Consider the following 27,324-nt stretch of genomic DNA (forward strand, 5'->3'; position numbering starts at 1 on the left):
CTGACTGAATCAAATGAATGGATGTTTACACATTAACTTCCTTTCATCTCCTATTTGTATATGTGGTCTCCTTTCTTACCTGATAAGTTTCCTGAGAGTAGGGACAGTATTCAATTCATTTACCTTAGGATATCAGAGGGTATATTCAAGATATATTTGAAAGAGTGAGTGAATGGAGTCTTGGCTCAAGGATCTTTTTTTTCCCTTAAGTAACTGTTTAATCTACATTGTAGTTATTTTATGGGCTTCCCTGATAGCTTAGATGGTGAAGAATCCATCTACAACACAGGAGAACTGGGTTTGATTCCTGGATCAGTAAGATCCCCTGGAGGAGGGCATGGCAACCCACTCCCGTGTTCCTGCCTGAAGAATCCATGGACAGAGGAGCCTGGCAGGCTACAGATTATGGGGTCACAAAGAGTCAGACATGACTCAAAAAATTCATAAAAAGAATTATTGTATATGATAGTATTATTTTTGAAACATTTATATCTGTTCTGTGTGAAATTATGGAGTGTCTATGAATTTTTTAAAAGAAGAGGTAAACAATAAAGGGAATGGCTACCCACTCCAGTATTCTTGCCTGGAGAACCCCATGGACAGAGGAGCCGGGTGGGTTACAGTCCATGGGGTCGCAGAGAGTCGGACTCAACTAAGTGACTAGCACTTTCACTTTTCACATTTTAAAAATAAGTGCTTGATTGTCCTCAGCATACTGATCTTCAGAGGGCTAACGACACCAGATATATTTAGTGTGCCCAGAAGAGAGGTTTTAGAAACCCCAGACAGCATTTTCATATAATCTAGCAAGTTTTAGCACACTTCCATTTATTGCATCACAGGATCAGAGACAACCCTGAAAGCAAAGGTATGAATATGCTAAGAAAAGTCTTCCAGAGTTGAAGGATATGGTCACACTTCAACTTAACTTCTTAGCACTTGAAATGGCTGCTTGTTCCATGTAAGCTTTGAAGCAACTGACTCATCTTACTCAAGCTTGGTACATGATTCAGCATAAACTTATATATACATATCTATGTCTACCTGTGGCTCAGGATGCCATTTTGTTTCAGAGAAAACAATTGTTAAATAAGTTTGTCATATATTTTCTAGTACACTTCTGTAAAATTTGATACGTGCACGTGAATAGAAATTATCGCTTTAAAAAATGAGGTGGTGGGACAGGAATTGGAAAGTTAGCTAACCAATTTTCAGCACTGCTCAACAGCAGCTTAAAACTTCTAAACGTGGACAACCTGGATGTTAGAGGATGCTGCTTTGATGTGTCCAAGTTATAATATTTTGGTTGAATAATTAATAGTACACAGTTTCTTCCTACCTATAGCTAAAATTGAAAAATATAAACTCAATAGTAGTAATAGCAATAGTAGTCACTCAGTTGTGTCCGACTCTTTGCAACCCATGGACTGTAGCCCGCCAGGTTCCTCTGTCCGTGGGATTTCCCGGGTAAGAATACTGGAGTGGGTTGCCATGTCCTTCTCCAGGGGATCTTCTCAACCCAGGGATGGAACCCAGGTCTCTTGGGTCTCTTGTGTCTCTTGCAGTGACAGGCAGATTCTTTACCACTAAGACCACCTGGGAACCCATCAGTCCAATATTAGCATTAATTCCTTTAGGTCTGAATATTAATGAATGTCTTTCTATTCCTCTACCTCTTACCACACATTTATTGAGCACCCATTATGTGTTAGACATTGTGTTAGGAACTGAGAAATAGAGGACAAAATATGGTCCCTATCTTTTTAAGTAGCTCAGAGGATGAAGGATAAATAGAAAAAAGAAAAATGGTGGCATTTTGTGATGTGAGTCATGACAGAGGTGAGCCCTGGGTGCTATTTGATACAGAGAAAACCATCCAATGGAGGGACCACTTGGTCCAAATTTTCATGAATAAACTGAAATTATCTGTACACCTTTGTTCCCCTAAAAGAGGAAAAAATATGTCCCAAGCTCTGGGAACAGCATGAGTCAAGGCATCAAGGTAAGAAACTTTGTGACGCGCTGCTAAAGAGTAAGTATGACATGCCGCAGGAGGCGAGTGGACAGAGAAAGCAGAGCTTTGTGTACATGAAAGGGAGCAGATTGTTTTTTCTTTAGGTCATGTGAAGTCATGAATAAATAGAATTGTTAGTGATCCAAAGAGATCATCTCACTGCCATTGTAGAATTGATCAAAGAGAGCATGACTCAAGGCAAGGAAACCAGAGCCAGAGGAGAAAAGAGGCGTGAGAACAGGGCTTCCCAGGCGGCATGAGTAGTGAAGAACCCACCTGCTGTTGCAGGAGACCTGAGAGATGTGGGTGTGATCCCTGGGCATGAGAAAATTTTAGGAAGGAGACCCAGTAGAACTCGGTTGCTGGTTGGTTGAGGGCTGAGCGAGAGTGTATGGTGGGGGCTCATTGACTAGCGGAGAGGAAAACGTGCGTAGGATACTCAGCAGAAGAAGGAGTGTGGTTGGGCTTCAGGGAAAATGGAGATGATGCTGCATTCATGTTTGTTGCAAAACTGATAAGTGAGGAGGCAGTTGTTGGACAGGCTAACGGCTCCAGAAAGTGATATTAAGTGGAGGTAGAGATTTGGTAGCATCAACATACCTAGTGACCTTTGAAACTCTGCAAGTGGATGAAATGCCCCAGGACAGATAGTAAATATGAAGAGAAAAGAGAAGAAGGTTGAATCCTGGGAAATATTGATTTTTAAATGGTTAGTCAAAGAATGCAAGCAGAACACTGAGAAGTTGAAACTGAAGAAGTAAAGTAAATTAAGAATGGCATTACAGATTCTTGGGAAAAAGAAAGTTTCATAGATAAAATTGTCCCCAAAAAGTCAACTGCTTCAAAAGTTTTATTCATCTCTTTGTTCCTTTACCTGTTCATCCACTCAAATATTTATTGAGCTTTTAATATTTATAGTCACTAGTTATACACAGTTGCTAAACAAAATCAACCCTGTCCAGAAATAGATTATCATTCACAGAGTAGACCGATTTTAAATAAATGGGAAAGAAAGGTGTGTGTGATTTCAAAACACAGTGAGTGCCATAAAAGAAAAGTGAAAGTGAAAGTTGCTCAGTCGTGTCTGACTCTTAGTGACACCATGGACTGTGTCTGTAGAGTTCTCCAGGCCAGAATACTGGAGTGGGTAGCCTTCCCGTTCTCCAGGGGATCTTCCCAACCCAGGAATCGAACCTGGGTCTCCTGCATTGCAGACAGGTTCTTTACTAGCTGATCTATCAGGGAAGCCCCACCATGAAAGAATGATAATATTACAAAGGACTGCCTGGGTGTGCTCATTAGGAGATCATTGGTCGCTTTCAAAACTGTAGCCTTGGTGGAATTGAAGAAGTAAGCAAAAGTCAAATCGCCATCAAATTACCATGTGTTGAGGAATAAATATGAGGGAAGGGTGTAGAAAAAAACAAGATAAGCAACTCTCTAAGAAGCTTGAGCATGACAAATAATTAGAAACAATACAAAAAGAAAACAAAGCCAAGGAAGGTTTATTGGCTTAAGATATGTGAAGAGGAAGCATATTTATAGACTAAAATTGGAAGGACCTAATGGAAAGAAATAGCTATAAGTATTTTTAAGTAAGAATGTATTTGATGAAACTGGATAAAATTAATATGAATTATAATTATATTTCAGGTGGATTCAAATGAACTAAAGAGACACTACAGGAATTCTAAAAAATTTCAGGTAGGTGACTTACAACTCCAAAATCCAATATCGTTTTGAGTTTAAGTCCATCCACAAATTTCTACCAAAAAAAACTTCTTCCTTTCAAAACTGCAGCCTGTTTAACAAAGTTTATACAGATGAAGTTGTATTAGGCTGAGTTTCTTCTTCTCAATAATTACATAATATACTTCCATGTATGTGCAAGTATATAATTCAAAATATGGGTCTTTATTAAGCAAAACAAAACAGAGTGGCCATATTTAAATTCTATTAAATATCAATAAAGGAATATGGAGTGTATTTTGTCTTGTCCATACAGAATTTTAGCCTCCAATTCATGTAGCAAGATGATGTAGAAGTCAATAAATTGTTTCTAGTCCTATTTCATTCTTGTTCATATAACATAAAATATGGTATGAAATAACACAGGGAACTATGCTCAATATTCTGCAATAACTTAAATGGGGAAAAGAATTTGAAAAAGAGTATACATATACATAGGCTTCCCTCGTGGCTCAGACGGTGAAGAATCTGCCTGCAGTGCAGGAGACTTGGGTTCGATCCCTGGGTCAGGAAGATCCCCTGAAGGAAGGAAGGAAATGGTAACCACTCCAGTATTCTTGCCCGGAAAATTCCATAGACAGAGGCTACAGTCCATGGGGTCCCAAAGAGTCGGACACGACTAAGCAACTAACACATATACATAGACATACACACACATGCATACACATCACATATACATACATAGACATGCATATACGTACACATGCATACACATCACATATACATACATAGACATGCATATACGTACACATGCATACACATCACATATACATACATAGACATGCATATACATACACGTGCATACACATCACATATACATACATAGACATGCATATACGTACACATGCATACACATGCATACACATCACATATACATACATAGACATGCATATACGTACACATGCATACACATGCATACACATACATACACATTGTTGCTGTTGTTCAGTTGCCCAGTCATGTCCAGCTCTTTGTGATCCCATGGATTGCAGCATGCCACGCTGCATCTCTTGAAGTTTTCCCAAGTTCATGTCCATTGCATCAGTCATGCCATCCAGCGTCTCATCCTCTGATGCCCTCTTCTCCTTCTGCCCTCAATCTTTCCCAGCATCAGGGACTTTTCCAATGAGTCTGCTGTTTGCATCAGGGGACCAGAAAACTGGAGCTTCAGTTTCAGCATCAGTCTTTCCAGTGAATATTCAGGGTTAACTTCCCTTAAGATTGACTGGTTTGATCTCCTTACAGTCCAAGGGATTCTCAGATGTCTTCTCCAGCACCACAGTTCAAAGGCATCAGTTCTTTGGTGCTCTGCCTTCTTTACAGTCCAGCTCTCACAACTGTATGTGACCACTTGGAAGACCGTAGTCTCGACCATACGAACCTTTGTCAGCAGAGTAATGTCTTTGCTTTTCAATATACAATTTACATGTATACATCCATATACATCAGGGTTTCCCTGGTGACTCAGCAGTAAAGAATCTGCCAGCCAATGCAGGAGACACGGGTTTGATCACTGGGTAAGAAAATCCCACGGAGAAGGAAATGGCAACCCACTCCAGTATTCTCATCTGGAAAATCTCATGGACAAAGGAAGATGGCAGGTTACAATCCATGGGGTCACAAAAGAGTCAGACATGACCTAGTGACTAAACAACAACATACATGTATATGTATAATTGAATCATTTTGCTGAACACCTGAAATTCACACAACATTGTTAATCAAGTATACTCCAACACAAAATAAAAATTTTTTAAATAAGATCTCTGGAAATTATTCAAATGGCATATAGCAAATAAAAAAAGAAGCAATTATATAGATAACATGGCACCTTCCTTTTTTCAAATAATTATATACTATTATTTTTTCACCCATATGTAGTTTTTTCACCAATAATTATGTTGTTGTTGCTCTTCAGTCACTAAGTTACGTCCAACTCTGCAGCCCCACGGACTGTGGCACACCAGGCTTATTCACTGTCTCCAGGAACTTGCTCAAATTCATGTTCATTGAGTGAGTGATGCTATCTGACCATCTCATTATCTGCTGCCACCTTCTCCTTTTGCCTTCAATCTTTCCCAGCATCAGAGTATTTTCCAATGAGTTGGCTCTTCGCATCAAGTGGCCAAAATATTGGAGCTTCAGCTTAAGCAACAGTCATTTCAAAGAAAATTCAGTGTTGATTTTCCTTTAGGATGGACTGTTTGATCTCCTTGCATTCTAAGGGACTCTCAAGAGTCCTCTCCACAACCACAGTTCAAAAGTATCAATTCTTTGGCGCTCAGCCTTCATGGTCCAACTTTCACATCAGTACATGACTACTGGGAAAACCATAGCTCTGACTATATGGACTTTCTTTGGCAAAGTGATGTCTCTGCTTTTTGATACATTGTCTAGATTCATCATAGCTTTCCTTCCAAGAAGCAAGTGTCTTTTAATTTCATGGCTGCTGTCACTGCAGTGATTTTGGAGCCCAAGAAAATAAAATCTGTCACTACTTCCATTCTTTCCCTTTCTACTCACCATGAAGTGATGGGGTCAGATACCACATTTTGTTTTTTTCAATGCTGAGTTTCAAGCCAGCTTTTTCACTCTTTCATCCTCATCAAAATGCTCTTTTGTTCCTCTACACTTTCTGCCATTAGAGTTGTATCATCTGCATATCTGAAGTTGTTGATATTTCTCCCGCAAACTTGATTCTAACTTGTGATTCATCCACCCTGGAATTTCACATGATGGGCTTCCCTGGCGGCTCAGCAGTAAAGAATCCACCTGTAATGCAGGAGATGCAGGTTCAATCCCTGGGTCAGGAAGATCCCCTGGAGAAGAAAATGACAACCCACTCAAGTATTCTTGCCTGGAAAATCCTGTGGGCAGAGGAGCAGGCTATAGTCCATGGGGTCACAAAAGAGTCAGTCACGACTTAGCAACTAAACAAAAACACTGCGTGTAAGTTAAATAAGCAGGGTGACAATATACAGCCTTGTTGTACTCCTTTCCCGGTTTGAACTAGTGATTTGTTCCAAGTCCAGTTCTAACCATTGTTTCTTGACCCATACACACGTTTTTCAGCAGACTGTAAGGTGGTCTGGTACTTCAATCTCTTTAAGAATTTTCCAGTTTGCTGTGATCCACATAGCCAAAAGCTTTAGCATAGTCAGTGAGGCAGAAGTAGATGTTTTTCTGAAACTCCCTTGCTTTCTCCATGATCCAACAAATGCTGGCAATATGACCTCTGATTCCTCTGCCTCTTCAAGTAATTATTTACAAGGTACTTTATTATCTTTTATTGTTTATCCTAACTCTGAGAAATAGGCAGAGAGTTGAGGGTAATCCAAGGTTACCCAATCTGTATGACTGAACTCCAACTTCCCATTTCAAGGGCACTATAGTGGCCTCAAATTTTGTAAAATATACAGATCTAGGTTTAGGTGCCAGATTGTCCCTATTGGCAGTCTATGGTGATTGCAATTTCTTTCAATCTGTTTTCATCTCCAACTAATTTTCTTTGTAAAAATTTCCCACATGCTTAGACATAGTCATAAAAGATCTAAACTACTTTGATGAACTTTACAAAGAGAACTAATATTCTTTGTAAGTGCTACAAAGCTTATTTCAAACTCTTAATCACTTTCTTGAATTTGAATAAATGCAAATTAACTCATATATTTAATCTGGGTTTCTAAATGTAAACTTTCACATTTAATTGAGGTCATTTCTTTTGAATTTCCTTAGCACATCCCACACGTCATGTGTGAAGTGAAAGTCGCTCAGTCGTGTCCGACTCTTTGCAACCCCACAGACTATAGAGTCAATGGAATTCTCCAGGCCAGAATACTGGAGTGGGTAGCCTTTCCTTTCTCCAGGGGATCTTCCCAACCCAGGGATAGAACCCAGGTCTCCCACATTGCAGGCGGACTCTTTACCAGCTGAGCCACCAGGAAAGCCCAAGAATACTGGAGTGGGTAGCCTATCCCTTCTCCAGCAGATCTTCCTGACCCAGGAATCGAACCAGGATCTCCTGCATTGCAGGTGGACATATAATACATGTCTTATGGCATTGTATTATACCTATTTTTGTGCTTGTTTATCCTACCATTAGACTGTTAATTTCTTGTGGACAGAAACAATATCTTAACTCCAATGTTCTTTGCAAAGTTCCTTGTACAGATTACAGTGTTGGTCATTACTTAACTCAGTTTTCTACAATTCAGTGAGAATAAATCATCTCTATCTACATAAACCCATGCAAATATATTAATATCAAACACAACTTATTAACTGTCTGCATGGAAAAGTCAAATGGGCCTTCCAGCAACTGGGTGTTGAAATAGCCCTAGACAAATCAGCAATTCCATGGTCCTGCTTCCTCATTTATAAGACATTATTATAGTAACTCTCTGTACACCTCTCAACTTGTCATGAGGTCCAGTATCATAGTATAAAATCAATAGGGTTTGATGATATTATGCATTTTTAAGCCAATACTTCTAGTAAATCATTTGTTTATGGTAACCAATCCAGTTGATTCAAACTGAGAGTTCCATTTCTTTTCAATAGCACTAGGCTCTGAAATTCTAGTACACAATTAATTGCTTCAACTTTTCATTTCATATGTATAGCCTTACAGAAAATTCTTAACTGTTCTTAATTATCTTAAATAAATGAAATGTTTCTTTAATGTACCCTATTTTTCAAGATAGCAAAGATGAATGAAAATGAACCATTATCTTACTTAAGATTTTTTATTGTTATCATTGAAATCAGGAAAGTATGCAAGTGTGATGCTGTCATTTCACAATTACCAAAGTAATATAAAGCCAGAATAATTTAAATACATCACATGTTTAAAATATGTTTTTAGCTATAATTGTACTTTCAATACCTTCTCCCGTCAGAACTGATAATTAATTGTAAATTGGACCAATTTCTTTCCTCTCATCTCTGTTAGCCTGGACAGTCTCTGACAGATAAGCTCACTGCTGTTTGTTGTTAAGAATATGATCCAAAGGAGAGAGTGGTAGAAAGAACTTAAACATGTGGATGAACCGCCAACAATATAACCAGCCTGAACACCGGAGAACTGGTTAAAACATAAAAATCTATCACTGCAATGAATGTCCAATTGTTTCAAATAAAATCAAGAATGAGCTTGAGCTTCAGTCCAAAAACCCCAAATTCAAAATACTATTAAAATATATTCTAACAGTAGCAACCATGCCATCTCTGAAATACATGATACAGCTCAACAAAATTCCAGAAAATGCAATGCCTGAGCTTAGCAAGATCAGATGCATGAAGTTGGAAATGAAATTCATTGGACATAAGATATGAAATAGTGCTCTTATTTTCATGCTGTTGATTTACCTTTCAGTGACAACATGCATATCTAACTGAAAGCAATTTTGTATTAAACAACAAATAATTCACAGTGACTAGTTAACTTTTACATACATTGATATGTCAATTTATGTCCATAAACTTATGTAATTACATCATAATTATGACTATATTCTTCCAACAGCTGGATATGGCATCAATAATGCCATTTGATGTTTTCTACCTCTTCTTTGGGTTTAATCCAATATTTAGGACAAATAGGATGCTAAAGGTAAGATAACTATATTTAATTGTCTTCTTCTTATAATAATGGAAATCTTCAAGTAATTTAAAATATCCCAACTGTTTCCAAAACACTGTCCTCCATTTTTCTGCCCTCATCAATGCTATGAATTTTAAAAACTGAATGAAGGAAAAAAATCGTTATTTCTACTGATAGAAGTTGCTCTTGGTTGTTCTGAGTCTATCTCATAACAAGTATTTTTAAAATAGGAATGCTTTTGTGTTTCCAAATACAGCTATAATTATGAATGAATATTTTATCAATCTATTCTTTTCCACTTGTCACTTTTTTATTACAGAGTCACTGAATGCTTGGAACACTAGGTTTAAAATGATGGTGTCAGATGAGATGCCCACTAAGTTATCTTACTCATCTAATATTCTATAATTATAGAAAAATGCAAACACTTTTGCATAACAAAAGTATTTATATACTTAGAGCTCAAATGGCCATCGAGAGGGAAATAGTTAAATCACAGTACATCCATACAGTAGAACACTTTGTAATGCAAAAATAGAGGGAGTTTTCCGTGAACTGGTAGAGAATGACCTCTAAGATAAAACAGCAAAGTTAAGGGGAAAAAGTTAGTTACAAAACAGTTTCTAGAACAATGTTAAGTCTTGCAACAGAAAGAGAATATATTCTATGTTTCTGTATTATGTAAACAGTAGATGACTACCAAAATAAAAAAAGCTAATAAAAATGGTTAACTGAGGCTGGAGGGGAAATCAGGATGCATAGGGGCAAGAATGGGGCTTCCTTTCCTAGCGGTAAAGAACCTACCTGCCAATGCAGGAGACTTAAGAGACGCAGATTCGATCCCTGGGTCAGGAAGATCCCCTTGGAAAAGGGCACACAAACCCATTCCACTCTTCTTGCCTGGAGAATCCCATGGACAGAGGAGTCTGGCGGGCTACAGTCCATGTGGTTGCAAAGATTCGAACAATAGTGAAGTGACTTAGCAGGCAGGCACAGGGGCAGGAATAGGAGAAGAGACTTGGAAGGTATACATTTCCTACTGGTTTTGAACTATATGAAAGAATTACCTATGGATAAAGATTCTAAGATATAAATATTATAACTCATAGCTTTATCAGGTCTGAGTCTGAGGAGAGTCAGCATGTGGAATTCTGTAGAAATCTTTAATAATAGCAATAGTAGCTTGCATTCCCAAAGACAGCCTTCTTAAAAGGAACACCACAGATTTTATCAGTTCTGGGCGGTCATCTCTGACACTTTGGGAAGATAAGATGGCATAACCTGGAGACTCAAGTGGCTCCTGACAGAGCAGCAACTGCTGTTTGCCGAATCCATACTCGGTGCTTCATGCTTTGTCAAACTTTCATTCATTGTCTCATTTATTCCTTCAAACAAGCTCTTTCTGGAGATGAAAATGAGAATAAGCAGGGTAAAAAAATCTGTCCAGACACGCAGCTGCTGAGTGGCAGTACCTGGAGTCTATCACATATTTTTGGACTCCAAATTCTTTACTATCATCAGACGAGTAAGTGAACTTCAGGCTGAAAGGCTCTCTTTCCATGTCAATGATTTTTCCACATCAAAAGGGACGTAACTCCATATTCTCACACACTCAAGACTGCTCTGGGAACTTCTGTTTTGACCATGGGGTGTGGGTCTACATTGAGTAGAATTTAACGGTTCCTCACAGCTTGGTGGGCTGGCCATCCGCCATCAAATTTCTAGTGTTGAACAGAGTGAAGTAAGCCAGAAAGATAAAGACCAATACAGTATACTAACGCATATATATGGAATTTAAAATAATGGTAACGATAACCCTATATGCAAAACAGAAAAAGAGACACAGATGTACAGAACAGACTTTTGGACTCTGTGGGAGAAGGCGAGGGTGGGATGTTCTGAGAGAACAACATTGAAACAAGTATACTATCAAGGGTGAAACAGATCACCAGCCCAGGTTGGATGCATGAGACAAGTGCTCAGGGCTGGTGCACTGGGAAGACCCAGAGGGATGGGGTGGGGAGGGAGGCGGGAGGGGGGATCGGGATGGGGAATACATGTAAATCCATGGCTGATTCATGTCAATGTATGGCAAAAACCACTACAATATTGTAAAGTAATTAGCTCCAACTGATAAAAATAAATGGGAAAAAAAATTTCTAGTGTCGAATGGGCATTTCAGGAGCCTACTACTCAGATGACCAACTTGCAGAGAGTCTTGGGTTCCTGTGAATTGGGGAGCTTGGTGTGATAATAAAATCTTATAAAATGCTAGCTCGTCACACTCCCACCTTTGTATAGCGTCCAAATGCTCACTACCTTTAGTAGATTTTTTAAATGTTGGAAGTCCTGAAAGTCAACATGAGTCTTCTTTTCATAGTCCCACAGTCCAGTCATTTCCACATAAGTGTGTCGTTTTAATGTGCAGTTCTCTAGAGAAAATATCATTTGTCTACCTTCAAAGTATATGTGAAAAAACAAATTAAGAATATAAATTTTCTCTACAGTGAACACTTAAGCAAAATTTTAAAATGTGTCTTTGTGCAAGCTTTTATCAAGAGCACAATAAACAAGTTACCACAAATGGAAATTATCTTAATCTGAGTGCTGAATGGATGTTTCCTACTCAGGAATTCTAGAAAAACAAATCATTTGTGCATATTCCTAGTTTAGTGGTCATTGCTATTACACCTACTTTCTAATTCCCAAATGTTCTATTATAGTCATACCTGCATTGGATGAAATTTTGAGCCAAATACTCTCTGAACTTAATAATCTCTCATAGCCCTTCCAATCTGTAAGGTCCTGTGAGTCTAAGCATATTATATGATTAAATGCATGAACTCATGTAAACATGCAACCTCTATTAGAGTCATGTTCTCTGGTGTCCTCATTTTACAGATGAGGAAACTAAAATACAGAAATATTAAGTGACTTTTCCAAGGTCACACAGCTAATAAATGGAAGAGAGGAGACCGGTGTTCAACTCTGGATTTCATGCTCTTGCATTTTCCAGCCTATAAATTAAAAAGAGAAAGTAGGGGCTGCATGTAGGGAGTATCTGCTGAGATAGAAGTGGGTGTAAGCAGAAGAAAACCTTGAGGCAAATAGCAACTGCTGAGATGCATCTAAACTCACTGTACCTTTGAACAATGTCAAGAATAGATAACCAATCCTAATATTTACTGGACTTTAAATTTTGGTGAAATAAATACACATTTAAAGCAACTTGCTTATATGTAACGCCAGTGTTGAGCAACAGGACTTAACACCTGTTTGTGACTTCAATGTATTTTGTTATTCTTCTCCTATTTTACTTATGTTTTGAGGGGAGGTGTGATTTTTAATTATTGTAAAATAAAATTCCACTATATGCTTTAAAAGGAAAAAAAGAAAGAAATGTTGTTAAGCTTGATTTTCTAAAAGCATTACAAATAAGACATAACTAGAGAATAGAAATGAAAAAAAAGCAAGAAGCTCTTTAAGTTTGGCACTTGGCTAAAATCCACTGCCCAGAGGAAAATACCATTAAACAGACATTAGTTTTTGTTTAAGACATGAATATAAGTATTTTCAGTAGCAAATAAAGTCTATTTTATATACTTATTTTCAGTAGCAAATAAAGTCTATTTTATATACTTATTTTCAGTAGCAAATAAAGTCTATTTTATATTGTTTTGTTTAAATATGAGATGTATTTAAGACTAACACACTTCTGGATTCTTTATTTGTTTCCTACACAGTACACTTCATTTTTTGAGTTTAACCATCACCTAGAGTCTATAATGAACAAGGCATACATCTACAGGTAAAGTATCACTTAATGTACTTTGGGGCTGGAAGAGAGTGCAATGCTTTGACATTTGAGACAGAATTGGGGAAGAATATGGCCTCCCTGCAAGAGAGTAATGAATAATCTCAGATTTGGGGCTATGTAGAATATTGGGTTGCGTTCTAAAACAGATCTGAACATGTCAGAGTGAGATGAAAGTATGAAAATTATATTAGATTTAGAAGAATACCTGACCAAAAAGAGGACATTTTACCTGCTTCCATCGGAACAAGGACAGAGAAATGTGTTCTTTTACAAGTTGACTTTGCATCTCTCTCATGACAATTCATTCCAATCTGAATTTTCATTCATTTGCTATTCTGAACTTAACTTGCCCAGAGACCTCTAGTCAGTCAATTGTAGCATGAAGTCCCACGAGCTTTTTGGAGATATGCAGTGAAATCCGCATGGTGTATGTTATGCACTCAGACTGGAGAGGTGACCCTGGAGACATGTCTTTCAGGGAACTGACTCATGCCATCTGTGAGAAGAGAAGAGCTTTTTTTCCCCACTCTGTCAGCCCCAGTCAAGACACTGAAGTCAGAAAACCTGTGATGGCACCGTCATTTTATACTGTACTAACGAGAGCTAACAGTTCACAAATTTAAAGCAAGGAGATTCAGCAGAGACTTTAAGAAACAGAAAATGTTAAAATAGGCTGTATTCCAGAAACAACACGTGCCTCACTTTGCACTTCTTCTCGTTGACAGAGTAATTCGAACAACTGGATACTTGCTGTTTACGCTGCACATTAATGCTTGTTTGTATTACTGGGCTTCAACCTATGAAGGAATTGGAAGTACCAGATGGGTGTACGATGGTGAGGGGAACAAGTGAGTTTTAATTTTTTTTTTTTTTTACTTTTGATCGGAGGATGATTGCTTTACAACATTGGGTTGGTTCTGCTGGTTGAATAGCCATAAGTATACGTCTAACCGCTCCCCCTTGAACCTCCCCCCATCCAGCCTCATCCCAGCCCCAGGTCATCGCAGAGCACCAGGCTGAGCGCCCTTGTTACGCAGCCTCCTCCCAGGAGCTACTAACACCTACTGCACACACGGTACCGTCTCTATTTCAGACGCTCTCTCAATGCGCCCCGACCTCTCCTTCCCTCCTGTGTTCGCAGGTCTGTCCTCTGCGTCTGCGTGCAGGGCAAGTTTTCATTTTGAAGGAAACTCTTACTGACTCTTCTTAACTTTCTGTTCCAGTGGAAGTTTTCATAAGCCAGTGTTTTTGAAACTGTAAATCACAATCCATTAATGGACAGTAAAAACTCTTTAGTAAGTCAGTATGTTTTTGAGTGCAAGAGGGTAGTATAGAGGATGACAGAATAGAAAATATCAGTCTGTCATTCCTAGTAGGGGTGTGTGTGTGTGTGTGTGCACGTGTGTGTGCGCGTGCGAGCACAAGTGTGCATGCACGTGTGTGCACATGTGTGCACGTGTGTACACACATGTGTGTGCATGCATGTGTGTGCGTGTGTGCACACACATGTGTGTGTGTGTGTGTGTGTCCTGAGTTGACCTGTAAAATTCATTTATTACTCTGGATCAAGATCAGAGAAGTTGGAAAGCCTCCGCTGTAGATAACCGAGTGGTAAGGTAACTTTTAATAACTCCAGTGCTGATGTTAGTAATGAACCATGTTAATTATTTAGAGGGCATGTGCAATGACTAATTAGTTTACCACCGAAGGGTTTTATGGGTTATGAGTCAGCTATAACCACTAACTCAATTAAACGCTTACAGATCATAAACTAAATGTAGGATAAAGTTTAAACAAGGATCATAAACTAAACTTGATAATTAGACATGCAAGTACTCCAAGATTAAAAGAGATTATCTGAAAATTTTAGTGCAGTAGAATCACGACTCAATAATGGCAGCTCAGTTATTTAATAGTGAAATTTTTGGTAGATATAAAGGCCTGGCATAAAGCAGACGCCACTGACTTTCTGCTCCAGTGAAATGAGTTTGAGCATATTGTAAGGCAATGTCCTTATTGGAAAATAGCGGGTCCCAGCATGACTTTGAAGGGCAGCTCACAGCAGCCTTGGGAAGGAAAGCAATTATAGGAGGGAGGAAGGATACCTCACGGAATTACACACCAGCTAGAGTGAGCAGGATCTGAATGAGGGATTGCAACAACATTTTTTGAACTTTTAGCCAGAACTAATTTTAGAAATTTAAAGTCCTAGGGCCCACTGATTGGGAAACTACATATACACACACACACACAGCAACAGAAGAAAGTTTATAACCAAATCTATAAGTAATTTCCTTTAGAAAATATATATGTATTCAGCTTACTATAGCTGTATAAAAAACTGAGTAAGATACCAACTATATTAAATATTGTATAGAAGTATATAATTCAATGTCATCAGATGCGTGAGTCTGATTACTGTTTTACTCAAATTAGAAAAATTTCTGCCATCTAGAAAAAAGAGAGCTATTTCTCTCTTCATACCCAGATGCCTTTCTGCAGCATTTCTAGAGAATATGTCTTGCTCCCAGTGCTTAGAATATTAAGTATATAACACACATTCAGTATATGTTAGGTCTTAGAGAAGACAAGAATGAAGTTTCTTCACTCTTTCTCTCTTCCTTCTCACCTTCTTTAAATACCTAACATATACTGAGTGTATGAAAGAGAGAGAGAGGAAAGAAAAAAGGAAGGGGTGATTAAATTTGTATTATTATAATAAGAAGAAAGAAACCTCGGCTTCAACCCACAAGAAGCTAAAGCTAAAGTGTGCTAATATTTTAGACATCTAATTCCAGCTGTACTGTAGACCAGATATTCAAAGTGCCCTCTCACTAAAATACAAGAAGACAACCTACTTGAAATGTTTGTTGTATTAGTTATTGTAATTACGTGTTATGAGACACATTTCTATATAAACTATATTACAACAATTCCCAATGATTGCTAAATTGTTTAGAAAGTAAAAGGAATCTCCAAAGTCTAAAAAAAAATTGTGTGTACCGAAGCCGTAGTTGAGTGGTAAGATTATCACTAAAGAACAGAAATAGAGAGGATAACTTCTTAATCAGTAGAAGAAAAAAAAAATGGTGAGATGCTAAAACAATTTAAAATATATCAGTAAGCAGAATAAGTTAGTATGGACTAAATTCACCAGCTGAAAGAGATTACCAAATTATATCAGTCAAAATAGACTTCAAAACAAAAACTATTGCAGGGAAAAATTAAGCCACCATATAATGGTAATAGTTTCGATTCACCATCAGTATTTCCCAGTTCTAAATGTGTAATGCACCTAATGCAAAATAGTTACGATGAGTCAAAGAAACTTGCAGAGCAAAAATTACTAGAAGGAAGAGAAACTGACAAATATACCATCAAACTCTGAGACATCAACACACAACTATTAACCGATCAAGCACCAAAGACAGTAAAGATAAAAGATTTGAGAACCTCACTAATAAGCTTGACTCAGCAGATGTAAATGGAACCTTGTACCCAAGAGTTAGAAGCTATTCATCCTTTTACAAAAATTTTTATTGTTATAGTTGCGTACAATATTATGTAAGTTATAGATGTACAATACAGTGAGTCATAATTTTTAAAGGTTGTGCTCCATTTATATTTATTGTAAAATATTGATATATGCCCCACATTGTATGATATATTCTTATAGCTTATTTTATACATAGTAATTTGTACCTCTCAATTCCCTGTCCCCATATTTCCCCTCCTTCCCTCCTTCACACCACTGGTAACCCCTAGTTTGCTCTCTATATCTGTGAGTCTGCTGCTTTTTTGTTATATTCACTAATTTGTTGTATTTTTTTCGATTCCTCATATAAGTGATATCATACAATATTTGTCTTTGACCTATTTCAGTTAGTATAATACCCTCCAAGTCCATCCATGTTGCTGCAAATGGCAGGATTTCGTTCTCTGTCATAACTGGGTGGTATTCCATTGTGTCTGTATGGAGAAGATGTGTCCATCTTCTTTAACCAGTCATCTGTTAATGGACACTTAGGTTGCTTCCATATCTTGACAATTGTAAACAACACTGCTATGAACATTGGGGTGCATTTCAGATTCGTGGATTTTTTGGATATATGCCCAGGAATGGAATTGCTGGGTCATATGATAGTTTTATCTTCAGTTTTTTTGAGAAACCTCCATATTATTTTTCCACAGCAGCTATACCAATTTACACTACTACCAATAGTGTACAAGGGTTCCCTTTTCTCCACATCCTTGCCAATGTTTTGTTTTTTTTGTTCTTTTTGATGATAGATATTCTAAGAGGTATGAGGTGATATCTCATTGTGATTTTGATTTACGTTTCCTTGATGGTTAGCAATACTGAGCATCTTTTCACGTGTCTATAGGTCATCTGCATTTTCTCTTTGGAAAACAAGCCACTCATTCTTCTTAATCATTCATGATAGATTACAAAATAGTGACATTTTCTAACCCAAAGAGCAAGTTTCGACACATTTTTCAGCACTGCTATCAAACAGCCCCCATTCTCTGCTCCTGTAGACAGGAGGGTTCTCACCCAAAACCAAGCTCTAACAATCCTCTTGAAAGTGAAAGTGAAAGTCGCTCAGTCGTGTCTGATTCTTTGTAACCTGTGAACTATACAGTCCACAGAATTCTCCAGACCAGAATCCTGGAGTGGGTAGCCTTTCCCTTCTCCAGGGGATCTTCCCAACCCCGGGATCAAACCCAGGTCTCCTGCACTGCAGGCAGATTCTTTACCAGCTGAGCCACAAGGGAAGTCCAATAATCCTCTTAGCAAGTGTCAGGGACACATCCTTACAAAGAAAATGCCTTTAAAAGTAGCAGATGTGTGTGTGCTGTTTTATTTATATGTGTGTGTGTGTGTGTGTATAAATAATTCGTTCTTGTTATTGCTTAGTCGCCTAGTCGCGTCCGACTCGTTACAACCCCCGTGGTCTGCAGCATGCCAGGCCTCCCTGTCCCTCGCCATCTCCCAAGTTTACCCAGGGGCTAAGACTCTGCATTCCAATGCAGGGGGCCTGGATTTGATCCACAGTAGGGGAACTAGATCCCACATCCCCCGACTGAGACTTGGCACAAGCAAATAAAATGATAATAAATAATTTGTAAATGGCAGTTGTCAATACTCTTACATTTCCCACAGTTTTAAAGTAGCACCTGCCTCTTCTCTTACTTCATATTACTCTTTGACCTCAGAAGTGTAAAGTCTTCTTTTAGTTAATCCTTGTGATGGCTCCTGATGACATGTAATTTGGAGGTTGCTTATGAGATCACCGGACTTGTGAACCTTGTCCTAGGTAGAATTACGCAGCAACTGTAGGGTATGAGTGAAGCTCTGTGAACATTTAAAATAAGAGGCATTTATTACCATTCTATTAATCTTTATCAAAGTAACAATGTCTGTTCGTGCCAGTAGAAGACAAGAGGTTATTTTCATTTATACTAAGTACATGGCATCCTTCATCCGACTGTGAAATATGACAAAGCAGAAAAGGGCTTACTTAGCTCAAAATCAAAACATAAATTGTTGCTGTTCCTAAGTCATGCCCAACTCTATGACCACATAGACTGCAGCACGCCAGGCTTCCCGTGTCCTTCACTGTCTCCTGGAGTTTGCTTAGAGTGATGTTATCCAAGCCCCTCTCATCCTCTGTCTGCCCCTTCTTCTCCTGCCTTCAGTCTTTCCCAGCATAGGGGTCTTTTCCAATGAGTTGGCACTTCACATCAGGTGGCCAAAGTATTGGAGCTTTAGCATCAGTCCTTCCAATAAATATTCAGGATTGATTTTTTTTAGGGTTGCCTGGTTTGATCTCCTTGCTGTCTAAGGGATTCTAAAGAATCTTCTCCAACACTGCAGTTTGAAAGCTTCAGTTCTTCAGTGCTCAGCCTTCTTTGTGGTCCAGCCCTCACATCTGTACATAAGTACTGGAAAAACCATAGCTTTAATTATAAGGACCTTTGTCAGCAAAATGATATCTCTGCTTTTCAAGGTGCTGTCAAGATTTGTCATAGCTATCCTTCCAAGGAGCAAGTATTTTAATTTCATGCTGCAGTCACCATCCACAGTGATTTTGGAGCCCAAGAAAATAAAATTTGTCACCATTTCCACTTTTTTCCTTTTCATTTACCATGAGGTGATGGGACCAGACACCAGGATCTCTAAGCCAGTTTTTTCCCTCTCCTCTTTCATCCTCATCAAGAGATTCTTTAGCTCCTCTTCATTTTCTCCCATTAGAGTAGTGTCATCTGCATATCTGAGGTTGTTGATATTTCTCCCGGCAATCTTGATTCCAGCTTGTGATTCCTCCAATGTAGTATTTCACATGATGTACTCTGCATACAGGGTAAACAAGCAGGGGGCACAAAATGCAGCCTTGACTTACTCCTTTCTCAATTTTGAGCCACTCTGTTGTTCCATGTCCACTTCTAACTGTTTTTATCTGCATGCAGATTCCTCAGCAAACCTGTAAGGTGATCTGATACTCCCATCTCTTTAAGAATTTTCCACAATTTTCTGTGATCCACACAGTCAAAGCCTTTAATATCATCAACAAAGCAGAAGGAGATGTTTTTCTGGAATTCCCTTGCTTTCTCTATGATCAAATGAATGTTGGCAATTTGATCTCTAGTTCCTCTCCCTTTTCTAAACTCAGCTTGTACACCTGGAAGTTCTCAGTTTATGTACTGCTGAAGCCTAGTTTGAAGGATTTTGAGCATTATCTTGCTAGCGTGTGGAATGAACACAATTATACGGTAGTTTGAGCATTCTTTGGCACTTCCCTTCTTTGGGATTAGAATGAAAACTGACCTTTTATAGTCCAATGACCACTGCTGAGTTTTCCAAATTTGCTTGCATATTTGAGTGCAGCACTTTAACAACATCATCTTTTAGAATTTTAAATAGTTCAGCTGGAATTCCATCACCTTCACTAGCTTTGTTCATAGTAATACTTCCTAAGGCCCACTTGACTCTACACTCCAGGATATCTGGCTCTAGGTGAGTGACCACACCATCATGGTTATCCAGGACATTAAGACCTTTTTTGTATAGTTCTGTATATTCTTGCCACCTCTTATTAATCTCTTCTGCTTCTGTTAGGGCCTTGCTGTTTCTGCCCTTTATCATGCCCATTCTTGCATGGAATGTTCCCTAGATATCTCCAGTCTTCTTGAAGAAATCTCTAGTCCTTCCCATTCTACTGTTTTCCTCTATGTCTTTGCACTGTTAATTTGAGAAGGCTTTCTTATCTCTCTTTGCTATTTTCTGGAACTCTGCATTCAGTTGGGTATATCTTGCCTTTCTCCCTTGCCTTTTGCTTCTTTTCTCATCTATTTGTAAAGCCTCTTCAGACAACTTCTGAGGGCTTCCCTGGTGGCTTAGAGGGTAAAGTGTCCACCAGCAATGCGGGAGACCCGGGTTCAATCCCTGAGTCGGGAAGATCCCCTGGAGAAGGAAATGGCAACTCACTCCAGTATTCTTGCCTGGAGAATCCCATGGACGGAGGAGCCTAGGAGGCTGCAGTCCACGGGGTCACAGAGAGTTGGACATGACTGAGCAACTTCACTTTCCTTTCTTTTTCCTCAGACAACTACTCTGCCTTCTTGCATTTCTTTTCCTTGGGGTTAGTTTTGATCACTGCCTCCTGTACTGTGTTACGAACCTCTGTCCATAGTTCTTCAGACATGCTGTCTACCAGATCTAATCCCTTAAATTTATTTATCATCTCCACTGTATAATCATAAGAAATTTGATTTAGGCCATACCTAAATGGCCTAGTGGCTTCCCCTACTTTCTTCAATTTAAGCCTGAATTTTGCAATAAGGCATTCATGATCTGAGCCACAGTCTACTCCCAGCCTTGTTTTTGCTGACTGTATAGAGCTTCTCCATCTTTGGCTGCAAAGAATATAATCAATCTGATTTTTGTATTGACCACCTGGTGATATCTGTGTGTAGAGTCATCTCATGTGTTGTTGGAGGAGGGTGTTTGCTATAATCAATGTGTTCTCTTGGTAAAACTGTTAGCCTTTGCCCTGCTTCATTTTGTACCCCAAGGCCAAACTTGCCTGTTACTTCAGGTATTTCTTGACTTCCTACTTTTGCATTTCAATCCTCTGTGATGAAAAGGACATCGTTCTTTGGTGTTAGGTCTCATTGGTCTACATAAAATCAGTCAACTTCAGCTTCTTTGGCATTTGTGGTAGGGGCAGAGACTTGGACTACAGTGATGTTTAATTGTTTGCCTTGGAAATGAGCCAACATCTTTCTGTCATTTTTGAGGTTGTGCCCAAGTACTGCATTTTTGGATTCTTGTTGACTATGAGGACTACTCCATTTCTTCTAAGGTATTCTTGCCCACAGTAGTAGATACCATGGTCATCTGAATTAAATTTGCCCACTCCTGTCCACTTTAGTTCACTGATTCTTAAGATGTCAGTGTTCACTCTTGTCATCTCTTGTTTGACCATGTCCTTGACCTGCTTCATGGACCTAACATTTCAGGTTCTTATGCAATGCTCTTTACAGCATCAGACTTTACTTTCACCACAAGACACATCCACAACTGAACATCATTTCAACCTTGGCTCAGCTGTTTCATTTTTTCTGGAGCTATTAGTGATTTCCCTCCACTCTTCCTCCATAGCACATTGGACACCTTCCAATCTGGGGGCTCATCTTCTGGTGTCATGTCTTTCTGCCTTTTCATACTGTCCATAGGGTTCTCCAGGCAAGAACAGTAGAGTGGTTTTCCATTCTTTCCTCCAGTTATTTGGTATCCAGAAATGTGACCAGTCTCCCTTTATCCATATAAACTTCAATTTATTTATTTTCTGATACAAATTTCCCAATGTGCACAAACCTCTTAACAAATCCCTAGCCTCAATCCCCGACACATAAATCATCAAATGAATGAGTAGAAGAGCAAGCAAGTTTGTCATGGGAATCATAACTCTAGATGGGGTGAAGAAGGAGTTGGAATGTCCATACTTTAGTGCTTCGGGAAATTTAGGATAACTTACTCCCTTCACTGTGTACACGAGGAAGATGAGACAAGAGTAAATGAAGTTATTAAGTCAGGGTCCCCTAGATACTTCAGTTCAGACACTAGCAGGAAAAGAAAGAACGGTCTTTACACTAGACATTTAGACTCCCTTAAGATTCATCAAACCACTCCAGAACACCAGATCGGCAGACCAGAAGGGAGATGAAAGGCAGCTGGTGGCGTGACAAGGAGGAGTCTGCACGGGTATTACACGGATGTAGTCACAGATACAACCTTCCCATGTTCTTCAGTCTCGGGTTTGCATGACCTTTCACTTATTCTTTCACAGCATTTAACAAATATTATTAAGCTCCTATTTGTCATACCTGTTTTTGAGGCGTTTATCTTCTAATGAGACTAGACTCCTAACGTTCTGCTCCAGATTCAGAGTCTTCAGTGATAAATTTACAGAAACCTGGAACTGGAACTAAGATAGGTTGAGGTAGTTAAAAGGTCCACTCATAAAGTATTGAATTGGGTACTTTTAAAAGTTGCATGTCCCACTACACATCCACCACATTGGCTGAAATTTTTTAAAACTTCATATTCTTGGGTTAAACATATAAAGCAACTGGAAATCTCATACACTGTTGGAGGGATAGAATCTGACAGTTTGTTTTATAACTAAATATAGCACCTACCTTAAAAACAAAAATTCCGACCCTAAATATTTGCCCAAGAGAACTGAAAATATATGTCTATGAAAGAACTTATGTAAGTATATTCATAGAATGTCTATTCATGAGAACCAAAAACTTGAAACAGTCTAGGTGTTCATCCACAGGAAGATGGATAAACATACTGTGCCGTAGTGTTGCAAGGGATATTGCTCAGCAATAAAAATAAATAAACACACAAAAACCCAGTTAAATCTCAAAAACATTATTCTCAGTGAAAGACGTCTTACACAACCGTGTATACATGTGTGATTTCATTTGTGTGAAATTCTAAAGCAGGCAAAGCTCATTGGAAACAATAGCTGCCCCTGGGGGCAGGAATTGACTGGGGAAAAGGAATGAGAGAACTCTCTGGAGTGATGGAAATGTTCTCTGTCTTGATGGGTTTCTGAGTTACACAGGTGTATGGATTTCTCAGAATTCATCAAATAGTGTCAAATGGTATACTTAAGATTTGTGCTTTCAATGTATGTTCAAATTTTTTTTAATAACTACACCAGTATAGAACTGTAGTAATACATACATACATATATATTCTGAAATACTATCTTTTATATACTGAAGTACTGAAGTACTGCAAATTACTTTGAAATGCATCCAAAAATAAGATGGGTTGATGGATGGAAAGTGGAGAAACATGTGACAAAGAAGGTAAAGTAAAATGTTCATAATATTAATAGAATCTATGTTGTGAATACATGGGTGTTCAATGTGAAATTCTTTCAGTTTCTTCTGCTTGTTTGAAATCATTTCAGTTCAGTTCAGTTCAGTCACTCAGTCGTGTCCAACTCTTTGCGACACCATGAACCTCAGCAGACCAGGCCTCCCTGTCCATCACCAACTCCCGGAGTTTACTCAAACTCATGTCCATTGAGTCGGTGATGCCATGCAACCATCTCATCCTCTGTCTTGCCCTTCTCCTCCTGCCCTCAATCTTTCCTAGCATCAGGGTCTTTTCAAATGAGTCAGCTCTTCGCATCAGATGGCCAAAGTATTGGAGTTTCAGCTTCAACATCAGTCCTTCCAATGAATATTCAGGACTGATCTCCTTTAGGATGGACTGGTTGGATCTCCTTGCAGTCCAAGGGACTCTCAAGAGTCCTCTCCAACACCACAATTCAAAAGCAAGAATTCCTTGGCACCCAGCTTTCTTTATAGGCCAACTCTCACATCCATACATGACCACCAGAAGAACCATAGCCTTGATTAGACGGACCTTTGTTGGCAAAGTAATGTCTTTGCTTTTTAATATTCTGTCTAGGTTGGTCATAACTTTTCTTCCAAGGAGTCAGCATCTTTTAATTTCATGGCTTCAGTCACCATCTGCAGTGATTTTGGAGCTCAAAAATATAAAGTTAGCCGCTGTTTCCACTGTTTCCCTATCTATTTGCCATGAAGTGATGGGACCAGATGCCATGATCTTAGTTTTCTGAATGTTGAGCTTTAAGCCAACTCTTTCACTCTCCTCTTCCACTTTCATCAAAAGGCTCTTTAGTTCTTCTTCACTTTCTGCCATGAGGGTGGTGTCATCTGCATATCTGAGGTTATTGATATTTCTCCCGGCAATCTTGATTCCAGCTTGTGCTTCTTCCAGCCCAGCGTTTCTCATGATGTACTCTGCATATAAGTTAAATAAGCAGGGTGACAATATACAGCCTTGAGGTACTCCTTTTCCTGTTTGGAACCAGTCTGTTGTTCCATGTCCAGTTCTAACTGTTGCTTCCTGACCTGCATATAGGTTTCTCAAGAGGCAGGTCAGTCAGGTGGTCTGGTATTCCCATCTCTTTCAGAATTTTCCACAGTTTATTGTGATCCACACAGTCAAAGGCTTTGGCATAGTCAATAAAGCAGAAGTAGATGTTTTTCTGGAACTCTCTTGCTTTTTCAATGATCCAGCAGATGCTGGCAATTTGATCTCTGGTTCCTCTGCCTTTTCTAAAACCAGCTTGAACATCTGGAAATTCACGGTTCACATATTGCTGAAGCCTGGCTTGGAGAATTTTAAGCATTACTTTACTAGCGTATGAGATAAGTGCAATTGTGCAGTAGTTTGAGTATTCTTTGGCATTGCCTTTCTTTAGAATTGGAAAGAAAACGGACCTTTTCCAGTCCTGTGGCCACTGCTGAGTTTTCCAAATTTGTTGGCATATTGAATGCAGCACTTTCACAACATCATCTTTCAGGATTTGAAATAGCTCAACTGGAATTCCATCACCTCCACTAGCTTTGTTCATAGTGACGCTTCCTAAGGCCCACTTGACTTCACATCCCAGGATGTCTGGCTCTAGATGAGTGATCACACCATCATGATTATCTGGGTCAGGAAGATCTTTTTTGTACAGTTATTCTCTGTATTCTTGCCACCTCTTCTTAATATCTTCTTCTTCTGTTAGGTCCCTACCATTTCTGTCCTTTATTGAGCCCATCTTTGCATGAAATGTTCTCTTAGTATCTCTGATTTTCTTGAAGAGATCTCTAGTCTTTCCCATTCTATTGTTTTCTTCTATTTCTTTGCATTGATCGCTGAGGAAGGCTTTCTTAGCTCTCCTTGCTATTCTTTGGGAACTCTGCATTCAACTGGGTATATCTTTCCTTTTCTCCTTTGCTTTTCACTTCCCTTCTTTTCACAGCTCTTTGTAAGGCCTCCTCAGACAGCCATTTTGCTTTTTTGCATTTCTTTTTCTTGGAGATGGTCTTGATTCCTGTCTCCTGTACAATGTCACAAACCTCCATCCATAGTTCATCAGGCACTCTGTCTATCAGATCTGGTCCCTTAAACCTATTTTTCACTTCCACTGTATAATCGTAAGGGAGTTGATTTAGGTCATACCTGAATGGTCTAGTGGTTTTCTCCACTTTCTTCAATTTCAGTCTGTATTTGCCAATAAGGAGTTCATGATCTGAGCCACAGTCAGCTCCCAGTCATGTTTTTGCTGACTGTATAGAGCTTCTCCATCTTTGGCTGCAAAGAATATAATCAGTCTGATTTTGGTGTTGACCATCTGGTGATGTCCATGTGTGGAGTCTTCTCTTGTGTTGTTGGAAGAGGGTGTTTGCTATGACCAGTGCGTTCTCTTGGCAAAACTCTGTTAGCCTTTGCCCTACTTCATTCTGTACTCCAAGGCCAAATTTGCCTATTACTCCAGGTGTTTCTTGCCTTCCTACTTTTGCATTCCAGTCCCATATAATGAAAAGGACATCTTTTTTGGGTGTTAGTTCTAAAAGGTCTTGTAGGTCTTCATAGAACCATTCAACTTCAGCTTCTTCAGCATTACTGGTCAGGGCATAGACTTGGATTACCGTGATATTGAATGGTTTGCCTTGGAAACGAACTGAGATCATTCTGTCATTTTTGAGATTGCATCCAAGTACTGCATTTCGAACTCTTTTGTTGACTATGATGGCTACTCCATTTCTTCTAAGGGATTCCTGCCCACAGTAGTAGATATAATGGTCATCTGAGTTAAATTCACCCATTCCAGTCCATCTTAGTTCACTGATTCCTAGAATGTCAGTGTTCACTCTTGTCATCTCCTGTTTGACCACTTCCAATTTGCCCTGATTCATGGACCTAACATTCCAGGTTCCTATGCAATATTGCTCTTTACAGCATCAAACCTTGCTTCCATCACCAGTCCCATTCACAACTGGGTGCTGTTTTTGCTTTGGCTCCATCCCTTCATTCTTTCTGGAGTTATTTGTCCACTGATCTCCAGTAGCATATTGGGCACCTACCGACCTGGGGAGCTCATCTTCAGTGTCCTATCTTTTTGCCTTTTCATACTGTTCATGCGGTTCTCAAGGCAAGAGTACTGAAGTGGTTTGCCATTCCCTTCTGCAGTGGGCCACATTCTGTCAGACCTCTCCACCATCTTGGGTGACCCCACAGGGCATGGCTTGGTTTCATTGAGTTAGACAAGGCTGTGGTCCGTGTGATCAGATTGGCTAGTTGTCTGTGATTGTGGTTTCAGTCTGTCTGACCTCTGATCCCCTCTCTCAGTGCCTACCGTCTTACTTGGGTTTCTCTTACCTTGGACGTGGGGTCTCTCTTCACGGCGGCTCCAGCAAACCACAGCCACTGCTCCTTATGTCAGATGCAGGGCAGCTCCTCAAAATATTGGGGGGAAGTTTCAAGTCGCATTTGTTTCACAGAGGAAGAAGTTCTATTTTCATACAAAATTATTTTTTATGGTTTTATGTCAAATTCTGCCTTAGTGCTTTAACTATATATATATAATTATATATATATAGCCTATAAGATAGCTCATGTATTAAATCAGCCAGACAGAATCTCCTTGAAAAGATCTGTCTGCCCAGAGTGTAAATATTAGAGGTGGACACACTTGACTAATTAAGCTAATCCTGGAAGATCGATATGATGCCATCTAATTAAATTACATT

The 27,324-nt window shown here is 39.0% G+C and overlaps 1 protein-coding gene across 1 annotated transcript in view; it reads left to right on the forward strand.

The window, feature by feature from the left end:
- CNGB3 (cyclic nucleotide gated channel subunit beta 3) overlaps positions 1-27,324 on the forward strand; it is a 174,501-nt gene that overhangs the window by 89,860 nt on the left and 57,317 nt on the right. Inside the window, exons 7-10 of the mRNA XM_043880041.1 lie at positions 3,668-3,718; positions 9,288-9,374; positions 13,109-13,173; positions 13,908-14,030. Coding sequence (XP_043735976.1) covers positions 3,668-3,718; positions 9,288-9,374; positions 13,109-13,173; positions 13,908-14,030 — 326 coding nt within the window. The remainder of the gene's footprint in view (positions 1-3,667; positions 3,719-9,287; positions 9,375-13,108; positions 13,174-13,907; positions 14,031-27,324) is intronic.

The sequence above is a fragment of the Cervus elaphus genome, chromosome 21 (genome assembly GCF_910594005.1).
Source record: "Cervus elaphus chromosome 21, mCerEla1.1, whole genome shotgun sequence".
Lineage (NCBI taxonomy): Eukaryota > Metazoa > Chordata > Mammalia > Artiodactyla > Cervidae > Cervus > Cervus elaphus.